Here is a 25,075-nt window from a genome sequence, read left to right on the forward strand (position 1 = left end):
TCGGTGACATTGTCCCCACAGTGACCGTACGTACATACCCCAACCAGAAGCCATGGATTACAGGCAACATCCGCACCGAGCTAAAGGGTAGAGCTGCCGCTTTCAAGGAGTTGGACTCTAACCTGGACGCTTATAAGAAATCCTACTACACCCTCGGACGAACCATCAAACAGGCAAAGCATCAATACAGGACTAAGATTGAATCCTACTAAACCGGCTCCAATGCTCGTCGGATGTGGCAGGTCATGCAAACTACTAGGGACTACAACGGGAAGCCCAGTCACAAGCCTACCAGACGAGCTAAATTTCTTCCTATTCGGGGCGGCAGGGTAGCCTAGTGGTTAGAGCGTTCGGCTAGTAACCGGAAGGTTGCAAGTTCAAATCCCCGAGCTGACAAGGTACAAATCTGTCGTTCTGCCCCTGAACAGGCAGTTAACCCACTGTTCCTAGGCCGTCATTGAAAATAAGAATTTGTTCTTAACTGACTTTACCTTAAATAAAGGTAAAATAAAATAAATAAAAAATAAAACTTCGAGGCAAACACATGCATGAAAGACCACTGCTGATGAAAGATCACCGTTCCAGACCACTGCTGATGTGAGTTTTTTTAAAAGAGGTCAACATTCACAAGGCCGCAGGGGCAGACGGATTACTCTGAGCATTGGCAAGTGTCTTCACTGACATTTTCAACCTGTCCGTTTCAACCTGTACCTACGTTTCAAGTAGACCACCATAGTCCCTGTGCCCAAGAACACCAAGGTAACCTGCCTAAATGACTACCGACCCGTAACACTTTGAAAGTGCGGTCATGGCTCACAACATCATCATCCCACAATCCCTAGACCCACTCCAATTTGCAGACCACCCCAAAAGATCCACAGAAAACGCACTCTACTGCACTGCCCTTTCGCACCTGGAAAAAGTAACACCTATGTGAGAATGCTGTTCATTGACTACAGCTCAGCATTCAACATCATAGTGCCCTCAAAGCTCATCACTAAGCTAAGGAACCTGGGATTAAACACCTCCCTCTGCAACTGGATCATGTATTTCCTGACGGGCTACCCCAGGTGGTAAGAGTAGACAACAACACATCTGCCATGCTGATCCTCAACACGGGAAACACTCAGGGGTGCGTGCTCAGTCCCCTCCTGTACTCCCTGGCCAAGCACGACTCCAACACCATCATTAAATAAATTTGCCGACGACACAACAGTGGTAGGCCTGATCACCGACAACGATGAGACAGCCTATAGGGAGGAGGTCAGAGACCTGGTCAGAGAACTGGTGCCAAGACAACAACCTCTCCCTCAACGTGATCAAGACAAAGGAGAAGATCGTGGACTACAGGAAAAGGAGGGCCGAGCACGCCCCCATTCCCATCGACAGGGCTGTAGTGGAGCTGGTTGAGAGCTTCAAGTTCCTTGGTGTCCACATCACCAACAAACTATCATGGTCCAAACACACCAAGACAGTTGTGAAGAGGTCACGACAACGCCCATTCCCCCTCAGGAGACTGAAAATATTTGGCATGGGTCCTCAGATCCTCAAAAAGTTCTACAGCTTTACCATCGAGAGCATTACCGCCTGGTATGGCAACTGCTCGGCCTCTGACTGCAAGGCGCTACAGAGGGTAGTGCATACGGCCCAATACATCACTGGGGCCAAGCTTCCTGCCATCCAGGACCTCTATACCAGACTTGGCGCAAGTGGCACTGGAGCGCCAAGTCTAGGTCCCGTTTATTATCTATGCATAGTCACTTTAACCCTACCTACATGTACATATTACCTCAATTACCTTGACAAACCTGTACCCCCCCCGCACATTGACACAGTACCGGTACCCCCTGTATATAGCCACGTTATTTTATTGTTGCTCTTGAATTTTTTTACTTCAATTTATATAGTAAATATTTTTCGGAACTCGTTTTTCTTAAAACTGCATTGTTGCTTAAGGACTAGTAAGTAAGCATTTCACAGTAAGGTCTACAAATGTTGTACTGTGTGACAAATAAAATTTGATTTGGCGGCACCTTTCGGGTGCAATTGCTTTCTCTACTATCCTTGCCAAGAGACAAATTATTGAGTGGAAAATGAGTGCAGTATTTAATTCACTTTTTAAAACTAGAAAATATATATTATACTTTAAAAGGAAATTATGTATTTCATTCCACCTGGGGGGGCCTTCATAGACCTACAAATGCCAGGCCCTCCTTTCGATTTATAAATTGCTTGACTGACTGATGTTTCTTTTGTTGTCATTTGCACTCATTGTGTGGATGGCTTGGTACAGCTGAGAATCTGTTACCATATCTGTCCGTATACCTCAGCTGGTGCTGGCCCTCGGGACTCAAACCTCTCATTGGGGTTGGGTGTATAAGGATGGTGCACCCTTTTGGGTCCCTGGGACCAAGCACTTCCTTCTAAAAATGTATAAATGTACATGACCCATCTAAAGATATGACTGTGTGAAGTAATCTGATATTGTAAGCCATGAAATGTATATGAAATATTTGAAATGAAAGCTGAAAAAAATGGAATATATATTTATATAAAAATGACACTCAAGCCCTTTGTTCAAACCATCCAGGGTACCCTCTTACTTGCTGTGCTGAGACATGGTATTCGGGGGCAGGTCTTCATTGTGCCCCAGAGCGCTGAGTGACGATTGCTTTGATGTGGTCAACAAAGAGGCGGGCCCTGAGCCACTGTCCGTCAGTGTAGCCATGGAGACTGACGCGGGTGCGGCCGAATCAGAGGCTGACTTCACAGACACTGCAGATCCTGCTGCAGGTGGGCAGACTGAACAGAGACAAGATGGAGGGAGAGATGGATTCTGGAATTAGTGCCAACCCAGATCGACAAAAGCTCTACAATACACATACTGTCTGATTGGGGAGATTGTCCATAGATTGCCATTCCAAGCGGTTTCCTCTTTAAGGGTTACTTTGAATGAATAGCCATAAAATACTAACCGAGGACCACAAAATAACAGGCCATGGTTCCAGAGTACTTAACCTACATCCAGGATGCATGGTAGCGGAGTACCTCTTCACACAGTTGCCAGGACGGCCATAACTCCCATATATTCAGACTTCCTTCACTGCAAACCCACACAACTACCAAAATGACTCACCTTCTACAGATTGCGTATGTACTGAACTGAATCCATTCTGAAAAAACAAGTTCAAGTGGGCTTGTTAGGGTACAGTAACATAGGGGAGACATTTCCATAGCAACAGTCCATTCAGTAACAGAGGGAGCTGTTCAAAGAAAAGTGAACACAGCCATTTATTTTGTATTTATCTAGGAATAAACACAATATGAGTGGAGGAATGAATCTTAAGGAGGCATAGCGATATGAACGGCGCAATGAATGAATGGAGGCTCACCTCAATGTCTTTCTGCGGGGAGGAGACGGTGGGGTAGCGTCGGGCCTGAGGAGCCCTCTGGTCATACATGTCCATCTGACTGGGGTTGGACAGGGAGGGAGTAGCCTCACTGGAGGAAAAGCAGGGTGATTATATAAAGCCAAAGGCTACTTTGAAAAAGGAGGAGTCTCAAAACTCAAGTGAAGCCAAGTGACAAGAGATGCTTCACATGGGTCTGTTTGTGGTGTTATAGTTGTACAAGACCCCATCTTACACAAATTGTGCTGTGTCTGGTATGACTGAGATGAGTGCTCACCTGCTGGGGCTTGTGTAGAGGCAGTTCTGAACCTGGCAGCCTGGTGAGGTGGTGGCGGGGATGATGTCGTACTCCTGGAGCACGGGTTCAGAGCCAAACTGCAGCACTCCAAACTGCAGGTTGAGCCCAGAGATGTCTGCCGAGCCAGGCATCTCCACCGGCGTCGCTGGGATCTGGAATAAAATATAATAAATGGTTGATGTCAGTGAAAGCAAGGAAATTAAGTTAATGAAAAAGTAGGGAGAGGTAGGGATACATAGGTGTTAGGCAAAGAGTGCTGAAAGTAAAGTGAATTTGTGCTCACTGTTTGCTGCAAGTGAGCTAGTGTTACCTGAGAAAATAATTAGAAGCTGGGCGCAGCATGACCGGCCATTCACTCTCTTTACATCGTCTTTGTATCAGTGTTGAGCTGTTACCTTGGTGGTGATGGAGGTCCTCTTCTTCTGCTGCTTGAGCTTGTGCTGCTGCAATGGCAGGGGGCTGGAGCCCTGGGTGTCCGGCGAGCTAGTGGACACCTGCTGCCCAGGGGGCACCGTCATTTTGGGGAGGGAGGACACGGGGGGCGCCATGAGGGACGAGGGGGTGCTCTGTGGGGGCAGGGAGGAGGAGACAGAAGGGGGGAGGAAGGCATCCAACACAGAGGTGGATTGGTAGGGCTGGCGCTTTGTGAAGGGGCTATGGGCCGCAGGCTCCGGCTGGGCGTTCATGTCTGGGGGGGTGATTAGAGAAAGGAAGGTAGTGGCTACACCTGATGGCTATAAACTTAAAACAAATATCTGAATCTGAACCTTGTATAGGGCAATTAACATGTGTCCTCTTCATAAACAGAAATACCAGTCATGTAGGCATTTCTAACTCTCTGCAAACCAAAGTCAGTCTAGCCTCTATATACACCCCCTACTTTACAACCATCCAAACTGCCTCTATAGTCCCGGTATCTCCCTGAGTGTCCTCTTACCATACTGGCCCAGCGCTACAGGGCTGGTGTCCCAGGAGGAGGGGGAAGGCTGTCCTGTTTGGGAGTGCTGGGCAGCCAGCTGAGCCAAGGCCTGGGCAGTCTTAAACTGCTCCAAGAACTGGGAGCCGCTGGTCGTCCCTGTGCTGCCTCCTTTAGGGTCCCCTACTTCACCGAAGCCCTTGCTTAGCATGCTCACCTGCGATGGGAACAAAAGAGGAGGAACTGACATTCTGCAAGTTTTAGGAATGAGAGTGGAACAGAATAGAACAGTTGTGCTGGTTTATTGCTTGAACACTTAAAGTGGAACTAACTAGATTTTAATAACATTGCCATAAGTCTTATTCAAATCTGTTCATACAGTGCATTCGGAAAGTAGTCCGACACCTTGACATTTTCCACTTAAATTGCTTTTTTCCCCCTCAATCTACACACAATACCCCATGACAAGTTTAGAAATTATAGCAAAAGTATTTTTTTTTTTTTTTTTTTAAATCTACTGAAATGGCACATTTAAATAAGTATATAGACCCTTTACTCAGTACATTGTTGAAGCACCTTTAGCAGCGATTACAGCCTCGAGTCTTCTTGGGTATGACACTACAAGCTTTGCACACCTATATTTGTGAAGTTTCTCCCATTCGTCTCCGCAGATCCACTCAAGCTCTGTCAGGCTGGATGGGGAGCGTCGCTGCACAGCTAAGTCCAGGCTCTGGCTGGGCCACTCAAGGACATTTAGAGACTCCTGCATTGACTTGGCTGTGTGCTTAGGGTTGTTGTCCTGTTGGAAAATGAAGCTTCACCCCAGTATGAGATCCTGAGCGCTCTGACGCAGGTTTTTATTAAGGATCTCTCTGTAATTTGCTCCATTCATCTTTCTCAGTCACCTCCGTGACCAAGGCCCTTCACCCACAATTGCTCAGTTTGGCCATGCGGCCAGCTCTAGGAAGAGACTTGGTGGTTCCATACTTCTTCCCTTTAAGAATGATGGAGGCCACTGTGTTATTGGGGACCTTGAATTCTGCAGAAATGTTTTGGTACCCTTCCCCAGATCTGTGCCTTGACGCAATCCTGTCTCGAATTTCTACAGACATCTCCTTCGACCTCATGGCTTGGTGTTTTCTCTGACATGCACGCCAATCAAGTAGAAACATCAAGGATGATCAATGAAAACAGGATGCCCCTGACCTCACATTAATATAGAGTGGAAAAGCGGCCATGCGATTGGACAATTAATAGTCACTGCAGTAAATAAAACCATTTGTCTCGTCCATGACCCAAGTCTACGCAGACCGGTGCACCATAGCCAAATCAGAGCTACAGTAGGCCTTTATAAAACAAGCCATTTGCCACATGGGCCTGCCATCATTCACTTTGAATGGGACTGTGTCTTTACAGGCATTCTGCGAAAGCGAAAGCAACCAAATACACAGATTTCTGCAAATATAGTACCAGTCAAAAGTTTGGACACCTATTCATTCAAGGGTTTTTCTTTATTTTCACTATTTTCTACATTGTAGAAGACATAATAAAAAAACTATGAAACTATAACACATATGTAATCATATAGTAACCAAAAAAATTGTTAAATCAAAATCCATTTTATATTTGAGATTCTTCAAAGTAGCCACCTATTGCCTTGATAACAACTTTGAATTCGCTCAACCAGCTTCATGAGGTAGTCACACCTGGAACATATTTCAATGAACAGGTGTAACTTGTTAATAATTTGTGTTGTGACGAGGTAGGGGTGGTATACAGATGATAGCCCTATTTGTTAAAAGACCTTAGTCCATATTATGGCAGCTCAAATAAGAACAGCTCAAATAAGCAAAGAGAAACGACATTCCATCATTACTTTAAGACAAGAACTTTGAACGTTTCTTCAAGTGCAGTTGCAAAAACCATCAAGCGCCATGATGAAACTGGCTCTCACGAGGACCACCACAGGAAAGGAAGGCCCAGAATTACCTTTGCTGCAGAGGATAAGTTCATTAGAGTTACCAGCCTCAGAAATCAGCAATTAACTGCACCTTAGATTGCAGCCGAAATAAATGCTTCACAGAGTTCAAGTAACAGACACATCTCAACATCAACTGTTCAGAGGAGACTGCATGAATCTGGCCATCATAGTCGAATTGCTGCAAAGAAACCACTAAAGGACACAAATATGAAGAAGCGACTTCCTTGGGCCAAGAAACACGAGCAATGGTCATTAGACCGGTGTAAATCTGTCCTTTGGTCTGCTGAGCCCAAATTTGAGATTTTTGGTTCCAACCGCCGTTTCTTTATGAGACGCAGAGTTGGTGAACAGATGATCTCCGCATGTGTGGTTCCCACCGTGAAGCATGGAGGAGGTGTGATGGCGCTTTGCTGATGACACGGTCAGTGATTTATTTAGAATTCAAGGCACACTTAACCAGCATGGCTACCACAGCATTCTACAGCGATACACCATCCCATCTGGTTTGCACTTAGTGGGAATATAATTGGTTTTTCAACAGGACAATGACCCAACACACCTCCAGGCTGTGTAAGGCCAATTTGACCAAGGAGAGTGATGGGAGTGCTGCTTCAGATGACCTGGCCTCCACAATCACCCGACCTCAACCCAATTGAGATGATTGAGATGAGTTGGACCGCAGAGTGAAAGAAAAGTAGCCAACAACTGCTTTGCATATGTGGGAACTCCTTCAAGACTGTTGGAAAAGCATTCCAGGTGAAGTTGATTTAGTTTGAAGAGTCAAAAATATAAAATATATTTGGATTTGTTTAACACTTTTTTTGGTTACTACATGATTCCATGTGTGTTAATTCATAGATTTGATGTCTATAATCAAAATAAAGAAAAACCCTTGAATGAGTAGTTGTCCAAACATTTGACTGGTACTGTATGCAAATACCACGGGAGTCCTCTTACATTTGGGAACTTTACAGTCCTATTGATCAAACAACCATAAAAAGGCAGGCCAACAAGATCAACAACTAATGCGAGCCAGAGGAAGATGAGCTAAAATCTAACGAAGGAACATTAGATACACCCTCAAACTTTTTCTGCTAGTGGGCCATCACAACTGCACTAATAAACAATGGGGAATAAATAGTAAGTAGCCTGTTCTTCCTTCTGCAGCTTGCCTGCTAATGCATTCTTATCCCAACCAAGAACCCAAGCTAACAGGCTAAAGTTGGCTAGCTTGTTACTTCCGGACACAAATGAGAGAACACCTCACTCTGACCATTTTACTTGCCATAGCAGAGCTGGTTAGGCTGTTTACATGTTATCTGGAGCGTTCGTGACTAACCATAACCTTTTTATTTTGCCTTTGTTTACCGACACCAGTCATATTCTGCAGGTGTTGCACGTTCGTACTTGGGTGAACTGTAGGAATCATGGAAATGGAATTACTCTAAATCTATAGTTAGAATTTAAAAGTGGGCACTTTGAATACAGTCTGACATAACAACGAATGAAAATGCCAGTGAATAGTTACTGTGACAGGGTAGCAACCAAACTGTTGACAAGTGTTTCCTAGGGGACCCTGTAATATTTGGCTACATTGAATGTTCTCTCAGCTATTCATGTAGCTAACATTCATGCAATGCATATTCCTCTTTGATTTAGAAGATACTGTTGCACAAGCATGCCGATTGGGTCTACACCATCACTGGTATTATCAGGCTGTATAGCTAGTTACATTTGCTCTGACTCAGTACATTTATTAGCTAGCTAGATAGCCAGTCGGCTAGCGATTAGCGGCTAACACGATTTAGGCCCATCTTGCTAAGACAAACTAGCCATTTGCAGATGTAAGAAACACAAACTAATAGTGTAATTATAGAACGCTAGTGGATTTATATTAAGAAGCAAAGTGAAAACAGCATCGTTGTTATCATTGTTGCATGTGCTGCATTGACCGCTGAACGCAAGTGTCTCTTGGTCGAGGAACAACAAATGAGCTCCTTGAGTAAAGGGGGAGGGGCTAGGTCTGTGTGGAAAGCGGCATGGAGAAAGAGAGAGGACTCAAGTAGTGGAGTAAACTATAAAAATAGACATTACACACAGCATATCACATTTAGCAAACCAAACATTCAAATACCATTATAGAAGGTAAACAAACCAGTTTGTGCATCAATACTGGTATATTGTCAAATACGGTATACCTCCCAGCCCTAATTGACATTCCCAGGCTTAGTTACATTTGTCAGTTTTTGGCCAGAATATTGAGTCATTGAAACAAACAGCGCATCCTGAATGAAGGCAGCAAACAATGTAACAGGCCAACTGTGATTTACAACCGGATAGCAATATTCTCTGGACTACAAAGAAATGGATTGGAGAATGATATTAATAATACACTGAACTTCAGCCATCTATTCTGCCAACAATGCCTTACTGTACATCCTGGAATGTTGAGTCAAATAGAACATATTTTTAGAACCTCAAGTTGGTTTGGTAGAATAAACTGTGAATTTGATATTTTTGGGAAAAGTAGTTAAAACGCAGTCAGTTCCACTTTAAGTACAGTCAGTAAAAATGTAGAATTGAGAAGAAGCTGTTGTGTGTCCTGTGGGCTCACCACGCTGTGCTGGTTGTAAGGGGTGCTGCTGGAGGGGGGTTGTGACAGCGGCACACCCTGCTTGGAGTTGCTGAAAACCAGTGACTGGGGGAGAGAGGGGGGCTGGCTGGCTTTCATGGGGCCCAGGGCCTCTGCCTCTGAGGAGGATGGGGGAGTCTTCCCCAGCAGCACAGCCAGGTCAATCCTGCAGGGGACAGAGGTCAGAAATCGTTAGTAATTAGCCTTGTCCAAGCCAGAATGGCCCATAGGGCAGTAGCTCATCTCTTGCTTCTGTAGCACGAGTCAGCTTGATGTACAAGTACACCCCCTGGACAGAATGCTAACCCATTACAGGGTCTGTGCAACAGATGTTGTTCTGATTCGTGTTAGCTAACCAATTGTATGAATGACAGTACATTTTGGGGTTGATGAAACCAGATACAGAGCTGAAAATCATAGGCATAACACAAGAACTGCTTGAATTACAAAATTTGATTTTCTCAGTAACTTTGGCCATACTTTATTTTAAGAATGTGAAATGTCAGAATAATAGTAGAGAATAATTTCTTTCATCACATTCCCAGTGGGTCAGAAGTTTACATATACTCAATTAGTATTTGTTAGCATTGCCTTAAAATTGTTGAACTTGGATCAAACATTTCGAGTAGCCTTCCACAAGCTTCCCACAATAAGTTGGGTGAATTTTAGCCCATTCCTCCTGACAGAGATGGTGTAACTGAGTCAGGTTTCTAGGCCTCCTTGCTCGCACACGCTTTTTCAGTTCTGCCCACAAATGTTATATAGGCTTGAGGTCAGGGCTTTGTGATGGCAGCTCCAATGCCTTGACTTTGTTGTCCCTAAGCCTTTTTGCCACAACTTTGGAAGTATGCTTGGGGTCATTGTCCATTTGGAAGACCCATTTGTGACCAAGCTATAACTTCCTGACGTCTTGAGATGTTACTTCAATATATCCACAGAATTTTCCTCCCTCATGAAGCCATCTATTTTGTGAAGTGCACCAGTCCCTCCTGCAGCAAAGCACCCCCACAACATGATGCTGCCACCTCCTTGCAAGTCTCCCCCTTTTTCCTCCAAACATAACAATGGTCACTATGGCCAAACAGTTCCATTTTTGTTTTATCAGACCAGAGGACATTTCTCCATTTCTCTTTCTTTGTCCCCATGTGCAGTTGCAAACCGTAGTCTGGTTTTTTTATGGCAGTTTTTGAGCAGTGGCTTCTTCCTTGCTCAGCGTTTTTTCAGCTTATGTCGATATAGGACTCGTTTTACTGTGGATATAGACACTTTTGTACCTGTTTCCTCCAGCATCTTCACAAGGTCCTTTGCTGTTGTTCTAGGATTGATTTGCACTTTTCGCACCAATGTACGTTCGTCTCTGGGAGACAGAACGCATCTCCTTCCTGAGCGGTATGATGGCAGCCTGGTCCCATACTGTTTATACTTACGTACTATTGTTTGTACAGATGAACGTGGTACCTTCACACGTTTGGAAATTGCTCCCAAGGATGAACAAGACTTGTGGAAGTCTACAAAATAATTTCTGAGGTCTTCCCATGATGTCAAGAAAAGAGGCGCTGAGTTTGAAGGTAGGCCTTGAAATACATCCACAGGTACACCTCCAATTGTCTCAAATTATGTCAAATAGCCTATCAGAAGCTTCTAAAGCCACAACATCATTTTCTGAAATGTTCTAAGCTGTTTAAAGGCAGTCAACTTAGTGTATGTAAACTTTTGACACACTGGAATTGTGATACAGTGAATTATATGTGAAATAATATGTCTGTAAACAACTGTTGGAAAAATTACTTGTGTCATGCACAAAGTAGATGCCTTAACAGACTTGCCAAAACTATAGTTTGTTAACAAGAAATGTGTGGAGTGGTTGAAAAACAAATTTTAATGACTCCAACATAAGTGTATGTAAACTTCAACTGTATATGTGTGATAGCATGACTGTAGATTGACTAGCTGTTTGTGTGTCTGCATGCCGCATCAGGCCTGCCCACCGCTGTCCTGCAGTGATGGTGACATTCTCCCGGGGGAGTGGCATGGAGGCCACACTGGAGGCTGTGAAGATCTTGGTCTCTGACAGCTAGAGAGAACGACAGAGAAATGATTAAGATCCGTGTATCAGCATTAAAGGGATCAAGCCATAACTAAATGCATTAACCTAAAACTACAAACAGAAGAATAAAGCAGATGGCTGGAGTATTTCAATAGGAGTGTTCCCTATATAACACCAGAGAGCCTCTGTTAGATCTGTAGCTATTTGGGCATAAGCAACACCAAGTTTAGTGTTCAGGCTTATTTGAACATCTGGGTAGATATGCAGAACGTCCATAAAATGTGATTTTGGTGATATACATTTAAAAAAACTGGTCAAAAGAGGATCTGCCAAAATATGGACAGTACATCAAGGCATACAAATAGGCATACCACCAAATCAATAAATAGGCATAGTTAAAAAAAAAGGTACTCACGTCCTCATTCCAGTCCTCAGTACCCCACTCTTCTGTTGCGCTCCTCCAGGCACCTATAGGAATGTAAAATAAAGAAACAAACTGTACTGAGTACTTGGTTTCAAACCAACAGGCATCAAACAGAAAAGGAGATGCGATGTTTAGGGCCTCAGAAGATGGTGGTTCAATCTTACTAGGGACAGAGTCAAATTTGGGTTGGTAATTTGTTCCCTCTCCTCCCGCTGTGTACTCAATCCCTACAAGAAAGGAGAAGTGAGAGGTGAGACCTGTGATTGAGGAGTTAGCGAGAACTTTGGTCATCTCTCAGTTCAACTAGGGATAACCGGTAACACGAAAGTAGCTCACCTTTTAGCCAGGCAAATTTCTATAGCAACAAATCCTTCAGAACTAACCGGGCTAACTCCATTTATCCTGAATGACGTGTCTGAGCCGTGAGTTGAGGAGCAATGAAATCAGATTCTCTCTTTCTTGCAAAGACTGCCTCCTCATGCCCTTTATTTGAGGAAAACTGATTAAATATTTTATAAAAACATTGTGTAATTTTTTTTAAAATAAAGGTGTAACTGTACACATGTTCATACCGGTTGGTCCAGTTGAACTGAGACCTCGGGTTGCGCTGAACCCAAATGAATACATTTTTTTTTTACAAAATAAAAACTCTAGACCTATAGGCTATGCCTACACTGCGTTGTAGGCCTGTGCCTCTTGAGTAAATCTGAGCTGAAAATAACATGTCAGGCTATTCCGTTATAACAAGAGCCTATGCAAACATTTATCAAAATTATAATCTTAATTGGTACATTTCAAACAGTCCATTAGTTAGGTGCAACGGGGAACTAAACCCAGCAAAAAAAGAAACTGATCTTCCCATGCTTGTTCAATAAACCATAAACAATTAATGAAAATGCACATGTGGAACGGTCGTGAAGACACTAACAGCTTGCAGACGGTAGGCAATTAGGTCACAGTTATGAAAACTTAGGACACTAAAAAGAGGCCTTTCAACTGACTATGAAAAACACCAAAAGAAAAATGCCCAGGGTCCCTGCTCAACTGCGTGAACGTGCCTTATGCATGCTGCAAGGAAGCATGAGGACTGCAGATATGGACAGGGCAATAAATTGCAATGTCCGTAATGTGAGACGCCTAAGACAGCGCTACAGGGAGACAGGACGGACAGCTGATCGTCCTCGCAGTGGCAGACCACGTGTAACAACACCTGCACAGGATCGGTACCTGTTGGATCAGAGGGTGAGGGCTAGGGCCATTCCCCCCCAGAAATGTCCAGGAACTTGCAGGTGCCTTGGTGGAAAAGTGGGGTAACATCTCACAGCAAGAACTGGCAACGCTGGTGCAGTCCATGAGGAAGAGATGCACTACAGTACTTAATCCCTCTGCACACGGAACCCGCTAGCGGGCTGAAATTCCACAACATACGGTGATCGCTACATAAATAGTCATATTAAACATTCGAAAGCCTAGAATCTTGCTAATCCAACTGCGTTGTCAGATTTAAAAAATGATTTACTGCGAAAGGATACGATGCGATTATCTGAGCATAGAGCCCCATAAACATTTTTAAAAATTAAACAGCACAGGCGTAACATAATCACAAACTGCATTAAAATAAATTGTTTACCTTTGACGATCTTCATCTGTTTGCAATTCCAATGATCATTGTTACACAATGAATGATCTTTTGTTTGATAAAATCTGTTATTATAGCCTAACACGAAACATTTTGTGAACCGCTTGTGTCGTGAATTCCGTCTCATTCCATTTTCGACGACACATTCCAGGTAAATAACCCACACAGAACGTGACTTTTCCAGTCATGTTTGGTTTCACTGCAATCAACTGGTTTGCTTGTAACACAATCAAACGTGATGGGCCATTTCGCGGGACGTATTGACTGAAAGAAACTGATTTGAAGACAACAAGTAATGACATCATTGTGCACCAATGATTTGCCCACTGTTTCGTTGATTGACTGTCTTTTAACCCAATGACCACTGATTGTCTTGAAATCTAGCTGGGTAGATAGCCAATGAGCTGAGCTAAACGGCAATATGCCATGTTTATGTATGTGTTGCAAGACCAACCCATGTAGTAAGCTTCAGCGTAAAGTGAGTCATTCGCTATTGAAGTTCCATACCGGAAGAAGCTACACATATTACGCACTGCAGTGTTTGGTGAATGCGCAGATTCAGCTGTTTCTATATCAATCATTATGGCGACTAAGTCAGGGAAAGCTAAATCTAAGTCTAGATATACAGATGTACACACAATTTTAGAATAAATTGATTGGAAAGGTGAGACAGAAATTGTTGAAGGACGCTTCATTTAGCAATTGTGGAGGAATATTTTTTGAACGGGAGAGGACATCGTTTTGGACTGGTAAGTTCTTATGCTAATGCCTTGTTTGAAATTAATAATATAAATATTATTTGTGATTTTTTATTTTATTTAGAAGCAATATACACTGCTCAAAAAAATAAAGGGAACACTAAAATAACACATCCTAGATCTGAATTAATTAAATATTCTTATTAAATACTTTTTTCTTCACATAGTTGAATGTGCTGACAACAAAATCACACAAAAATGATCAATGGAAATCAAATTTATCAACCCATGGAGGTCTGGATTTGGAGTCACACTACAGGCTGATCCAACTTTGATGTAATGACCTTAAAACAAGTCAAAATGAGGCTCAGTAGTGTGTGTGGCCTCCACGTGCCTGTATGACCTCCCTACAACGCCTGGGCATGCTCCTGATGAGGTGGCGGATGGTCTCCTGAGGGATCTCCTCCCAGACCTGGACTAAAGCATGCGCCAACTCCTGGACAGTCTGTGGTGCAATGGATGCAGTGGATGGAGCGAGACATGATGTCCCAGATGTGCTCAATTGGATTCAGGTCTGGGGAACGGGCGGGCCAGTGCATAGCACCAATGCCTTCCTCTTGCAGGAACTGCTGACACACGCCAGCCACATGAGGTCTAGCATTGTCTTGCAGTAGGAGGAACCCAGGGCCAACCACACCAGCATATGGTCTCACAAGGGGTCTGAGGATCTCATCTCGGTACCTAATGGCAGTCAGGTTACCTCTGGCGAGCACATGGAGGGCTGTGCGGCCCCCCAAAGAAATGCCACCCCACACCATGACTGACCCACCACCAAACCGGTCATGCTGGAGGATGTTGCAGGCAGCAGAACGTTCTCCACAGCGTCTCCAGACTGTCACATGTGCTCAGTGTGAACCTGCTTTCATGTGAAGAGCACAGGGCGCCAGTGGCGAATTTGCCAATCTTGGTGTTCTCTGGCAAATGCCAAACGTCCTGCATGGTGTTGGGCTGTAAGCACAACCCCCACCTGTGGACGTCGGACCCTCATACCACCCTCATGGAGTCTGTTTCTGACCATTTGAGCAGACACATGCACATTTGTGGCCTGCTGGAGGTCATTTTGCAGGGCTCTGGCAGTGCTCCTCCTTGCACAAAGGTGGAGGTAGCGGTCCTGCTGCTGGGTTGTTGCCCTCCTACAGCCTCCTCCACGTCTCCTGATGTACTGGCCTGTCTCCTGGTAGCGCCTCCATGCTCTGGACACTACGCTGACAGACACAGCAAACCTTCTTGCCACATCTCGCATTGATGTGCCACCCTGGATGAGCTGCACTACCTGAGCCACTTGTGTGGGTTGTAGACTCCGTCTCATGCTACCACTAGAGTGAAAGCATCGGCAGCATTCAAAAGTGACCAAAACATCAGCCAGGAAGCATAGGAACTGAGAAGTGGTCTGTGGTCCCCACCTGCAGAACCACTCCTTTATTGGGGGTGTCTTGCTAAATGCCTATAATTTCCACCTGTTGTCTATTCTATTTGCACAACAGCATGTGAAATTTATTGTCAATCAGTGTTGCTTCCTAAGTGGACAGTTTGATTTCACAGAAGTGTGATTGACTTGGAGTTACATCGTGTTGTTTAAGTGTTCCCTTTATTTTTTTGAGCAGTGTATAAACATGCAATGTCATGAAATGTGAGATGCATGTGTCTGCCGCCCCACCCCAACCCACATGAAATAGCCTATTTGAGGCTGTTGAGAGGGCAGGACCACATCAATGGCCAAAGTGAAATGGAGACAGTAGATACAGCTGGTCTGTTGTAATATAATAAAGACAGTAGATCTAGCTGGTCTGTCATAATATAATAGAGACAGTAGATCTAGCAGGTAATAATAATATATTCAACTTTCAACTCTCTCTATATATCTGTTTATTATACCTGTTGATACAGGGCTCATATGTGAAACTATTCTAACTGAACATTTTCTTTCACAGTGACACTGACTCCGAATGGGAGTCTTATCCGGTGTCCTGTGTGAATTTAGGTATGCTCTCTCTAATTCTCTCTTTCTCTCTCTCGGAGGACCTGAGCCCTAGGACCATGCGTCAGGACTACCTGGCATGATGACTCCTTACTGTCCCCAGTCCACCTGGCCTTTGCCTCGGTTCCAGTTTCAACTGTTCTGCCTTCGGCTATGGAACCCTAAATTGTTCATTTTTACTCTTGAGGTGCTGTCCTGTTGCACCCTCTACAACCACTGTGATCTCCATCCGGCACAGCCAGAAGAGGACTGGCCACCCCTCATAGCCTGGTTCCTCTAGGTTTCTTCCTAGGTTTTTGCCTTCCTAGGGAGTTTTTCCTAGCCACCGTGCTTCTACACCTGCATTGCTTGCTGTTTGGGGTTTTAGGCTTTTTCAGATATTTTTTTATCAATAATTATTATTATTATTTTTTTAAATTCTTAATTCTTTGGGGGGGAGGGTATGTTAGAATACCATTTTGGTACTTTGTATATAGTTATTTGTTTCAAAATGTATACCTTCACCAATTTGGCCACTTGGGTACATTTGGGCTACATGTGTGGGACACCTGGGTGACTTCATGATAAATGTCATGTAGCACACTCATTTTGGAAGTTATCATTCTGAAACGTTGCACAAGTACTGTTGCCCTCTTATATTTTTCACTGAAATTGTCCCCATCATCCTATCTGAATGTTTGTTTTATCTTGTTTATTTTAAAGATACAAAAATAAAAATAAAATTGTTTTTTTCATTGTTTTATCTAAACCAGATCTATTGTGTGTTATTCTCCTACATTCAATTTACTTTTCCACAAACTTCAGAGTGTTTTCTTTGAAATGGTAGCAAGAATATGCATATCCCTTGGTTCTGTGCCTGAGCTACAGGCTGTTAGATTTGGGTATGTCTTCAGGCGGAAATTGCACAAAGTAGGGGGGGGGCTGCAAGAGGTTAATGCAGCTGGTGGCCACACCAGATACTGACTGTTATTTTTGATTTTGTGTCCCCCCCTTTGTTCAGGGACACATTATTCCATTTATGTTAGTCACATGTCTGTGGAACTTGTTCAGTTCATGTCTCAGTTGTTGAATCTTATGTTCAAGCTAGAAAAATTCTGCAGAACCATTTCTGCTTTTGTTTCATAGCTGCTTAATGCACAAAGAAATATAAATCCTATATAATCACCCCCTGCGCAGAAACGCTGCCAGGCAGGAGACCTGTGTGCAATGAGTGAAGTGTTCATACATTTTTGGGGGGCTGCGCACAGGTATACAAGTAGGTCTAATTTACTCAAAAGTCTACAAAGTGAGACTGTCCTCGTTTTCATTTACATTGTTTTGTTCATAAACTCAGTTGTCTTCAACATTAGTTTTAGTCTGCTGCTTCAACTGGCTGGTAAAAAATCTGAGTGGATGATATATAAAACGTATATGTTAGGCCCTGCTGTACTTTTAGTTTATGGTTGACACCATATGGTTTCTCAACGAGTTCAAATCACATGACTGCATCCAACTGGTATTTACTCCCACATGGTTACACATGCAGCATCATAGTGGAAACTTGAGGCCTAACATAATAATCCAGTCACAACAGACAATGCAAGGAACATTGTGAATGGCATTTAATTATCCCGCTGTATCGAAACATGACGAAACATGATCCCGCAATACGTACCGAACCGTTACACCACTATTAAAATACCTATCACATTACACATTTAGTAATGAAAGAATGCATTTGAAACTTCGCACACAGTAAAACTTTTCTATGACTTAACTTCATTGGGATAGGGGGCAGCATTTTCACTATTGGATGAAAAGCGTTCCCAGAGTGAACTGCCTCCTACTCAGTCCCAGATGCTAATATATGCATAGTATTAGTAGTCTTGGATAGAAAACACTGAAGTTTCTAAAACTGTTTGAATGATGTCTGTGAGTATAACAGAAAAAAATCCAAACAGGAAGTGGGAAATCTGAGGTTTGTAGTTTTTCAACTCAGCCCCTATTGAAGATAACCGATATTCCACTATGTTGCACTTCCTAAGGCGTCCACTGGATGTAAACCATCTTTAGAACATTGTTTGATGCTTCTACTATGAAGGGGGGCTGAATGAGAAGGGAATGAGTCAGAGGTCTGGCAGAGAGCCAAGGGCTCATGACGCGCGGTCATGAGAGAGTTAGCTCTCGTTCCATTGCTTTTCTACAGACAATGGAATTCTCCGGTTGGAACATTATTGAACATTTATGATAAAAACATCCTAAAGATTGATTCTATACATCGTTTGATATGTTTCTACGACCAGGAATATAACTTTTTGGAATTTTCGTCCGACCTTTCCGCTGGAAGTTGCATGCGCGTTTCGATTTGTTTACTAAACGCTCTAACAAAAGGAGGTATATGGACATAAATGATGAGCTTTATCGAACAAATCAAACATTTATTGTGGAACTGGGATTCCTGGGAGTACATTCTGATGAAGATCAAAGGTAAGTGAATATTTATCATGCTCTCTCTGACTAATGTTGACAGCACAACATGGCAGATATTTATTTTAGCTGGTTTGGGCTCTGAGCGCCGTACTCAGATTATTGCATGGTATGCTTTTTCCGTAAAGTCTTTTTGAAATCTGACACAGCGGTTGCATTAAGGAAAAGTTTATCTAAAAGTTCCATGCATAACACTTGAATTTTCATCAACATTTATAATGAGCATTTCTCTAAATTGATGTGGCTCTCTGCAAAATCACAGCATGTTTTGGAAGTACTGAACATAACACGCCAATGTAAATTGAGATTTTTGGATATAAATATGCACTTTATCAAACAAAACATACATGTATTGTGTAACATGAAGTCCTATGAGTGTCATCTGATGAAGATCATCAAAGGTTAGTGATTCATTTTATCTCTATTTGTGCTTTTTGTGACACCTCTCTTTGGCTGGAAAAATGTGTTTTTCTGTGACGAGGTGCAGACCTAACATAATCGTTTGTGGAGTATTCGCTGTAAAGCATTTTTGAAATCAGACACTGGCTGGATTAACGAGAATTTTACCTTTAAAATGGTGCCTAAAAATTGTATGTTTGAGAAACTAGATTTGAGATTTCTGTTGATTTGTATTTGGCGCCCTGCAATTTCATTGGTTGGCGGTGTTCCACTAGCGTTCCCAGACAGGTTAATGAAATTACTTTAAAATCGATAGTAGCAGAAAAAGGTGCTTGTGCATTAATAAGCACACCAAAGACGGCATTAACAATACAATAAAGACGGCACTTCTAAAAGCCTATTTCACACCATAGCTTGATGAATTTGCAAAATAGCTTTTATTTCATTTTGATTTTGGCACAAATTAAAATGTGGCATTGAGTCGCCCATGGATTGATGTTTCAGCATTGTCTCAATGAAGAGTTTGGCTAGCCACATGCAAAACGCACACGGGGTTACAAGTCTGCTAGAGTTAGAAGCAGGCGGACAAGCAATATCCACCGTTGTACTACGGCTGATGCCTGAGTTGGAAATGTGAAGCTAACTGACGCTGTCTAGCTTTAGAAAAAACTGAATAGATCTTGCATGCATCCTAGTACACCTCAGATCATTCCCAAGACAGTAGATTAAGCTCCATCAGATCCCAAGAAGTGTCTATTGAGTGTTTTTGATCAAGCAGTAGCTTGGTTTCTTAATGGCTCCTTCCTCTGGCTCTAGATAAGCTAGATGGACTTTCCACCATTTTGCTAACACTCACTTGCTAAAACACCATCTTGTAGATCTACAGTAAGTGTCTAGGCCTAGGTTGGGGTGGTTTTGGACTGGGGCTGAGCAGTAACTGGGTTCCTTACTGGCTCCTTCCTCTGGCTCCAGGTTGCCCGTGTTGTTCCAGGTGCTTCCCCTGCCGTAGCTCTCTTCTGTCTGGGTCGGCTCAGCGTAGTCTGCCGGGTTGAATGTTCTGCAAGAGAAGAAGCCGTGGTTTTGAGCACAACCACTTCCTATGGGTCTACCAATAGGAACATTTGACTGTGGGGAGATATACTTTAAAAGGAGGAAGTAAGCAAGCAGAGATCTGATGTGTCGCAGTTAGACAAAGTTCATCGGAGAAATGTCAGGCGAACAGATTCAAAGACTGGAGGACAACCAAGGAATGGGAGAATAATCCAGTCAGTGCTTCGTTTTCCTCAACTCTTTCTCTGGCACTGTGTGCGGTGGCAAAAAAAACACAACATCTTCCATAAGTCTTTCGACGCATCATATCACGTCATGGCTTCAGAGACAATTATAGAGCAAAAGAAAAAAACATCCTTAACTTTGTTCTCTTGCTTCTTTCAGGCTCAGGTACAGAAATGGTACGGCGCACCAAGTTGTACAGTGCACTACAACCTAGCGCAGTTTAGTAGACTGACTTCAGAAGTTTCCAGGATCTGACTGGAATGTAGACTACTCATGTTTGACGAGCTGCCAATGAGAACCAACAATAACAGGGGTGCTGTATATCGGCAGGGAGGGACTGTTGAGTGAACCACTGGTCACTCCTGTTCCACATAATGTATTTAAATACAGTATCCCCAACATAGCTTATTCTAATATTTGCACTACTGTACATTGCATTTTAGTTACTGTTTATACACTGCATATTTATTCACAGCGCATAGGAAAGTATTCAGACCTCTCGACTTTTTCCACATTTTGTTACATTAACAGCCTTATTCTAAAATGGATGAAATAGTTTTTTTCCCCTCAATCTACACACAATATCCCATAATGAAAAAGCAAAAAAATTCCCTATAAAATCGGTACTTTGTTGGAACTTTTCAGCAATTACAGCCTTGAGTCTTCTTGGGTATGACGCTAAAAGCGTGGCACACCTGTATTTGGAGTTTCTCCCATTCTTCTTCTCTGCAGATCTTCACAAGCTCTGTCAGGTGGGATAGGGAGAGCCGCTGCACAGCTTTTGTCAGGTCTCTCCAGAGATGTCCGATGGGTTCAAGTCCGGGTCACTCAAGGATATTCAGAGAATTGTCCCAAAGCCACTCCTGTTTTGTCTTGGCTGTGTGCTTAGGGTCGTTGTCCTGTTGGAAAGTTAAGCTTTGCCCCAGTCTGAGGTCCTGTGTGCGCTGGAGTAAGTTTTCATTAAGGATCTCGCTGTACTTTACTCGGTTCATTGTTCCCTCGATCCTGACTAGTCTCCCAGTCCCTGCCGCTGAAAAACATCCCCATAGCGTGATGCTGCCACCACCACGCTTCACCGTAGGGATGGTGCCAGTTTCCTCCAGATGTGACGCTTGGCATTCAGGCAAAAGGGTTCAATCTTGGTTTCATCAGATAATTTTGTTTCTCATGGTCTAAGAGCCTTTAGGTGCCTTTTGGCAAACTCCAAGCAGGCTGTCATGGCCACTCTATCATAAAACCCTGATTGGTGGAGTGCTGCAGATGGTTGTCATTCTGGAAGGCTCTCCCGTCTCCACAGATGAACTATGGAGCTCTGTCAAAGTGACCATCGGGTTCTTGGTCAACTCCCTGACCAAGGCCCTTCGACCCCGATTGCTCAGTTTGGCCGGGCGGCCAGCTCTAGGAAGAGTCGATGGTTCCAAACTGCTTCCATTTAAGAATGGAGGCCACTGTTCTTGGGGACCTTCAATGCTGCAGACATTTTTGGGTACCCTTCCCCAGATCTGTGCCTCGACACTATTGTGTCGAGGCACAGATATACGGACAATTCCTTCGACATCATGGCTTGGTGTTTGTTCTGTGTGTGCCTTTCCAAATCATGTCCAATCATTTGAATTTACCACAGGTGGACTCCAATGAAGTTGTAGAAACATCAAGGATTATCAATGGAAACAGGATAAACCGGAGCTCAATTTCGAGTCTCATAGCAAAGGGTCTGAATACTTTTTATTTTTAATACATTTCCAAACATTTCTAAAAACCTGTTTTCACTGTCATTATGGGGTGTTGTGTGTAGATTGAGGAGGAAAACAATGTATTTAATCCATTTTAGAATAAGGCTGTAATGTAACAAAATGTGGGAAAAGTCAAGTATATTGCAATTCCGGAATGCACTGTATACACGAATGCACTGTATATACTGGATTCTTGACAAAGCTCACTAATACATCTACTGCTGTACATATTCTTAGTTCGGCTTGTGTAAACTCCACCCAGTGTGCTTATGTAAAGATTGCATTTTGATACTGCTACAGTGCTATTTGGGTTAATTGGATTCGTCTTGCCATTCTTGATTTCTTGCTTTTTATTTAACATCCTTACATTTTAGTTCTTTGACATTCGACTGCAATGTTAGGAGCTAGTAAAATAAGCATTTTCACTACAACACCTGCTAAGCTGTGTACACAACCAATACACTTAGATTTCTTATGGGGCTTGTGTGAACAGTTATACCCTCAATGTTCAAAAGACAGCTGTCATTTAATTACATATCGTGTTACCAGGGTGCATGTCATTTTGGTTTAGTCTGCCCTGATACCCTGTTTCATGTGTGTCTGTCTCCATCCTTCTCTCTCGTGGCATTTGGCAGAATGTTCCCCCCCAACAGATAGCAAGATTGACACACCAGTGGCGGTGCACTCACCTCTCTTCTCCTGAAAAATCATATCTGGGCCCCTTATCAATCTGGCTTTAGAGGAAAAACAACAGCAACGATTACAAGCAGCACAACGGGGACAGTAGGGGATGCAGTGTGTGGTTTTAGAGTATTCATTATTTTACAGAGGAATGTAAGGAAATCACATGCATGGATAAGTCACTACACTCACACTTTTGCAACACACATTATCTGTGACCACTGCATTGTTGGGGCAGTGTCACTTTCTATAGGTGTAGCTGGTAGACTAAAAAAGGGGAAACATGGCTGCCAAACAAACACTCAAACTGAAAACTGTGTTCCATAAGTAACAATAATTGCATTATGATCAGGATAGGAAGCACAGTTAGAACCATCAGAACACACTCATGCAAACTGCAAACACAGGCTCCCAAAGGCCACACAAGAGCAGCTACGGAAGCGACACACCCTATGAGAAAGAGGCATGTTGGGGACAACGCAACACACTGCCTGGCTGTCCATCTATGCAAGCCTATGGCGCTGGCTCACTCACGCGCCAGGTTAGTTGCTATCCGGACCAAGCCAAACTTGCGGACACATACACAAGCCAGCTGACTGGAGCCATTCTGCCACAGCAAAGGCATTGCCCCCTCTCCGCTAACGTCTCCCTATTAAACCGTAGAACATTAAGATTTTTTTTTTTTTACGTTGAAACAAGTTAAGGACTGACGCAGCTGAAGCAAATTATTATTTATTTATATTTTATGATCAGCTAATTTTTCTTTCATGTCCCACAAACCAGGTGCCTCAGAAATAAATCAGTGTTAATTATTTGAAAGGGATGAAATTAACATGCAGGTTTGTCTGAGGTAGGGCTGGGCGATATATATAATTCATTTGAATGTATGTTTCAGAGCAATGTTTCTAATGCATGCATCGCAAGAGTCAAGGTAAAAAAACTAACAGTTTTTATGTGCGTGTCTTTTTGGGCTCATCTCCTTCGCTCCTTCTGTGCGGTGTGCACTGTGCACCTTCCCACTTGCACACAGACTCCAAGTCTCTCCCCCTGCCCCCCACAACAACAAAGAAACTAAAGATCACTTCTTCCTCTCAGACAAGCGGTTTCAACTCGCTATTTGCATTTGAGGTTTGGTCCAACAAAATCGGTCATAGAAACCGAAACACATTGAGACATTTTACTGTAATAGAGGAAAACTTAACCTTTGTAACAATACCCTTTTTAGGTCTCAACTCCCACATTTCAGAACTTAGCAGACTGTACTTAGATGGGAGTAACAATGAACATGAAATGTATGCTCAGTTTGTCAAGCGTGGCATTGCAGTACCATGTATGCTAGCAGCATTTTAGCCACAGACTTATGTGCTAGCTGTCTAGGAGTTGGTCCTCCCCTTTGCTCCTATAAACAGCCTCCACTCTTCTGGGAAGGCTGTCCACCAGATGTTGGAGCTTTACTCAGCACTCAGTTGTCCCGTTCCGTGAGCTACCACTTTGCGGCTGAGCCGTTGTTGCTCCTCAATGTTTCCACTTCACAATAACAGCACTTAGTTGACCGGGGCAGCTCTAGCAGAGCAGAAATTTGGCAAACTGACCTGTTCTAAATGTGGCATCCTATGACGGTGCCACGTCGAAAGTCACTGAGCTCTTCAGGAAGGCCATTCTACTGCCAAAGTGTGTCTATGGCGATTGCATGGCTGTGTGATTGATTTTATACACCTGTCCGCAACAGGTGTTGCTGAAATGGTTGAATCATCTAATTTGAAGGGGTGTCCACACACACATATACTCTATCTATACACACACACACAAAATCGCCCATAAGTTTGAAAAAAATGTAGATGTGATTTTTAGGCCATATCGCCCAGCCCTACTTTGAGGAAGCGTTTAAACCTGCTGCACCCCCTGGGAAAGAGCCCAACCTATCATCGCCCATTCATCTAAACCCCACAAACCCTTCTAAACCCCACAAAGCCTTCTAAACCCCACAAAGCCCAGTCTTTGACAACCCTAGAAATAGTAGACTGTCATCTCATCTCACTTAATGCTAGTCCTAACACCTAGGACGAATTATATAGCCAACTAAGTGTTAATTATAATTCAATACAAAATGACAAACAGTGGGGCAAAAAAGTATTTAGTCAGCCACCAATTGTGCAAGTTCTCCCACTTAAAAAGATGAGGCCTGTAATTTTCATCATAGGTACACTTCAACTATGACAGACAAAATGAGAAGGAAAAAAATCCAGAAAAATCTCATTGTAGGATTTTTAATGAATTTATTAGCAAATTATGGTGGAAAATAACAAAAGTTTATCAATACTTTGTTATATACCCTTTGTTGGCAATGACAGAGGTCAAACGTTTTCTGTAAGTCTTCACAAGGTTTTCACACACTGTTGCTGGTATTTTGGCCCATTCCTCCATGCAGATCTCCTCTA

At 43.2% G+C, this 25,075-nt stretch overlaps 1 protein-coding gene across 18 annotated transcripts in view; it reads right to left on the reverse strand.

The window, feature by feature from the left end:
* Positions 1 to 25,075, reverse strand: part of LOC139373300 (ubiquitin-associated protein 2-like) — an 83,475-nt gene that overhangs the window by 32,935 nt on the left and 25,465 nt on the right. For 8 of the 18 annotated variants that reach the window (XM_071113673.1, XM_071113674.1, XM_071113662.1 and 5 more), the window contains exons 8-19: positions 22,646 to 22,690; positions 19,899 to 20,005; positions 11,873 to 11,935; positions 11,700 to 11,752; positions 11,226 to 11,311; positions 9,220 to 9,403; positions 4,646 to 4,841; positions 4,104 to 4,396; positions 3,688 to 3,860; positions 3,393 to 3,501; positions 3,137 to 3,173; positions 2,604 to 2,802 (exon numbers count right to left, since the gene is read on the reverse strand). In XM_071113673.1, coding sequence (XP_070969774.1) covers positions 2,604 to 2,802; positions 3,137 to 3,173; positions 3,393 to 3,501; positions 3,688 to 3,860; positions 4,104 to 4,396; positions 4,646 to 4,841; positions 9,220 to 9,403; positions 11,226 to 11,311; positions 11,700 to 11,752; positions 11,873 to 11,935; positions 19,899 to 20,005; positions 22,646 to 22,690 — 1,545 coding nt within the window. The remainder of the gene's footprint in view (positions 1 to 2,603; positions 2,803 to 3,136; positions 3,174 to 3,392; positions 3,502 to 3,687; positions 3,861 to 4,103; positions 4,397 to 4,645; positions 4,842 to 9,219; positions 9,404 to 11,225; positions 11,312 to 11,699; positions 11,753 to 11,872; positions 11,936 to 19,898; positions 20,006 to 22,645; positions 22,691 to 25,075) is intronic. The other 10 variants (XM_071113675.1, XM_071113665.1, XM_071113664.1 and 7 more) reach the window with 3 other exon arrangements.

The sequence above is a fragment of the Oncorhynchus clarkii genome, chromosome 18, assembly GCF_045791955.1.
Source record: "Oncorhynchus clarkii lewisi isolate Uvic-CL-2024 chromosome 18, UVic_Ocla_1.0, whole genome shotgun sequence".
Taxonomy (NCBI): domain Eukaryota; kingdom Metazoa; phylum Chordata; class Actinopteri; order Salmoniformes; family Salmonidae; genus Oncorhynchus; species Oncorhynchus clarkii.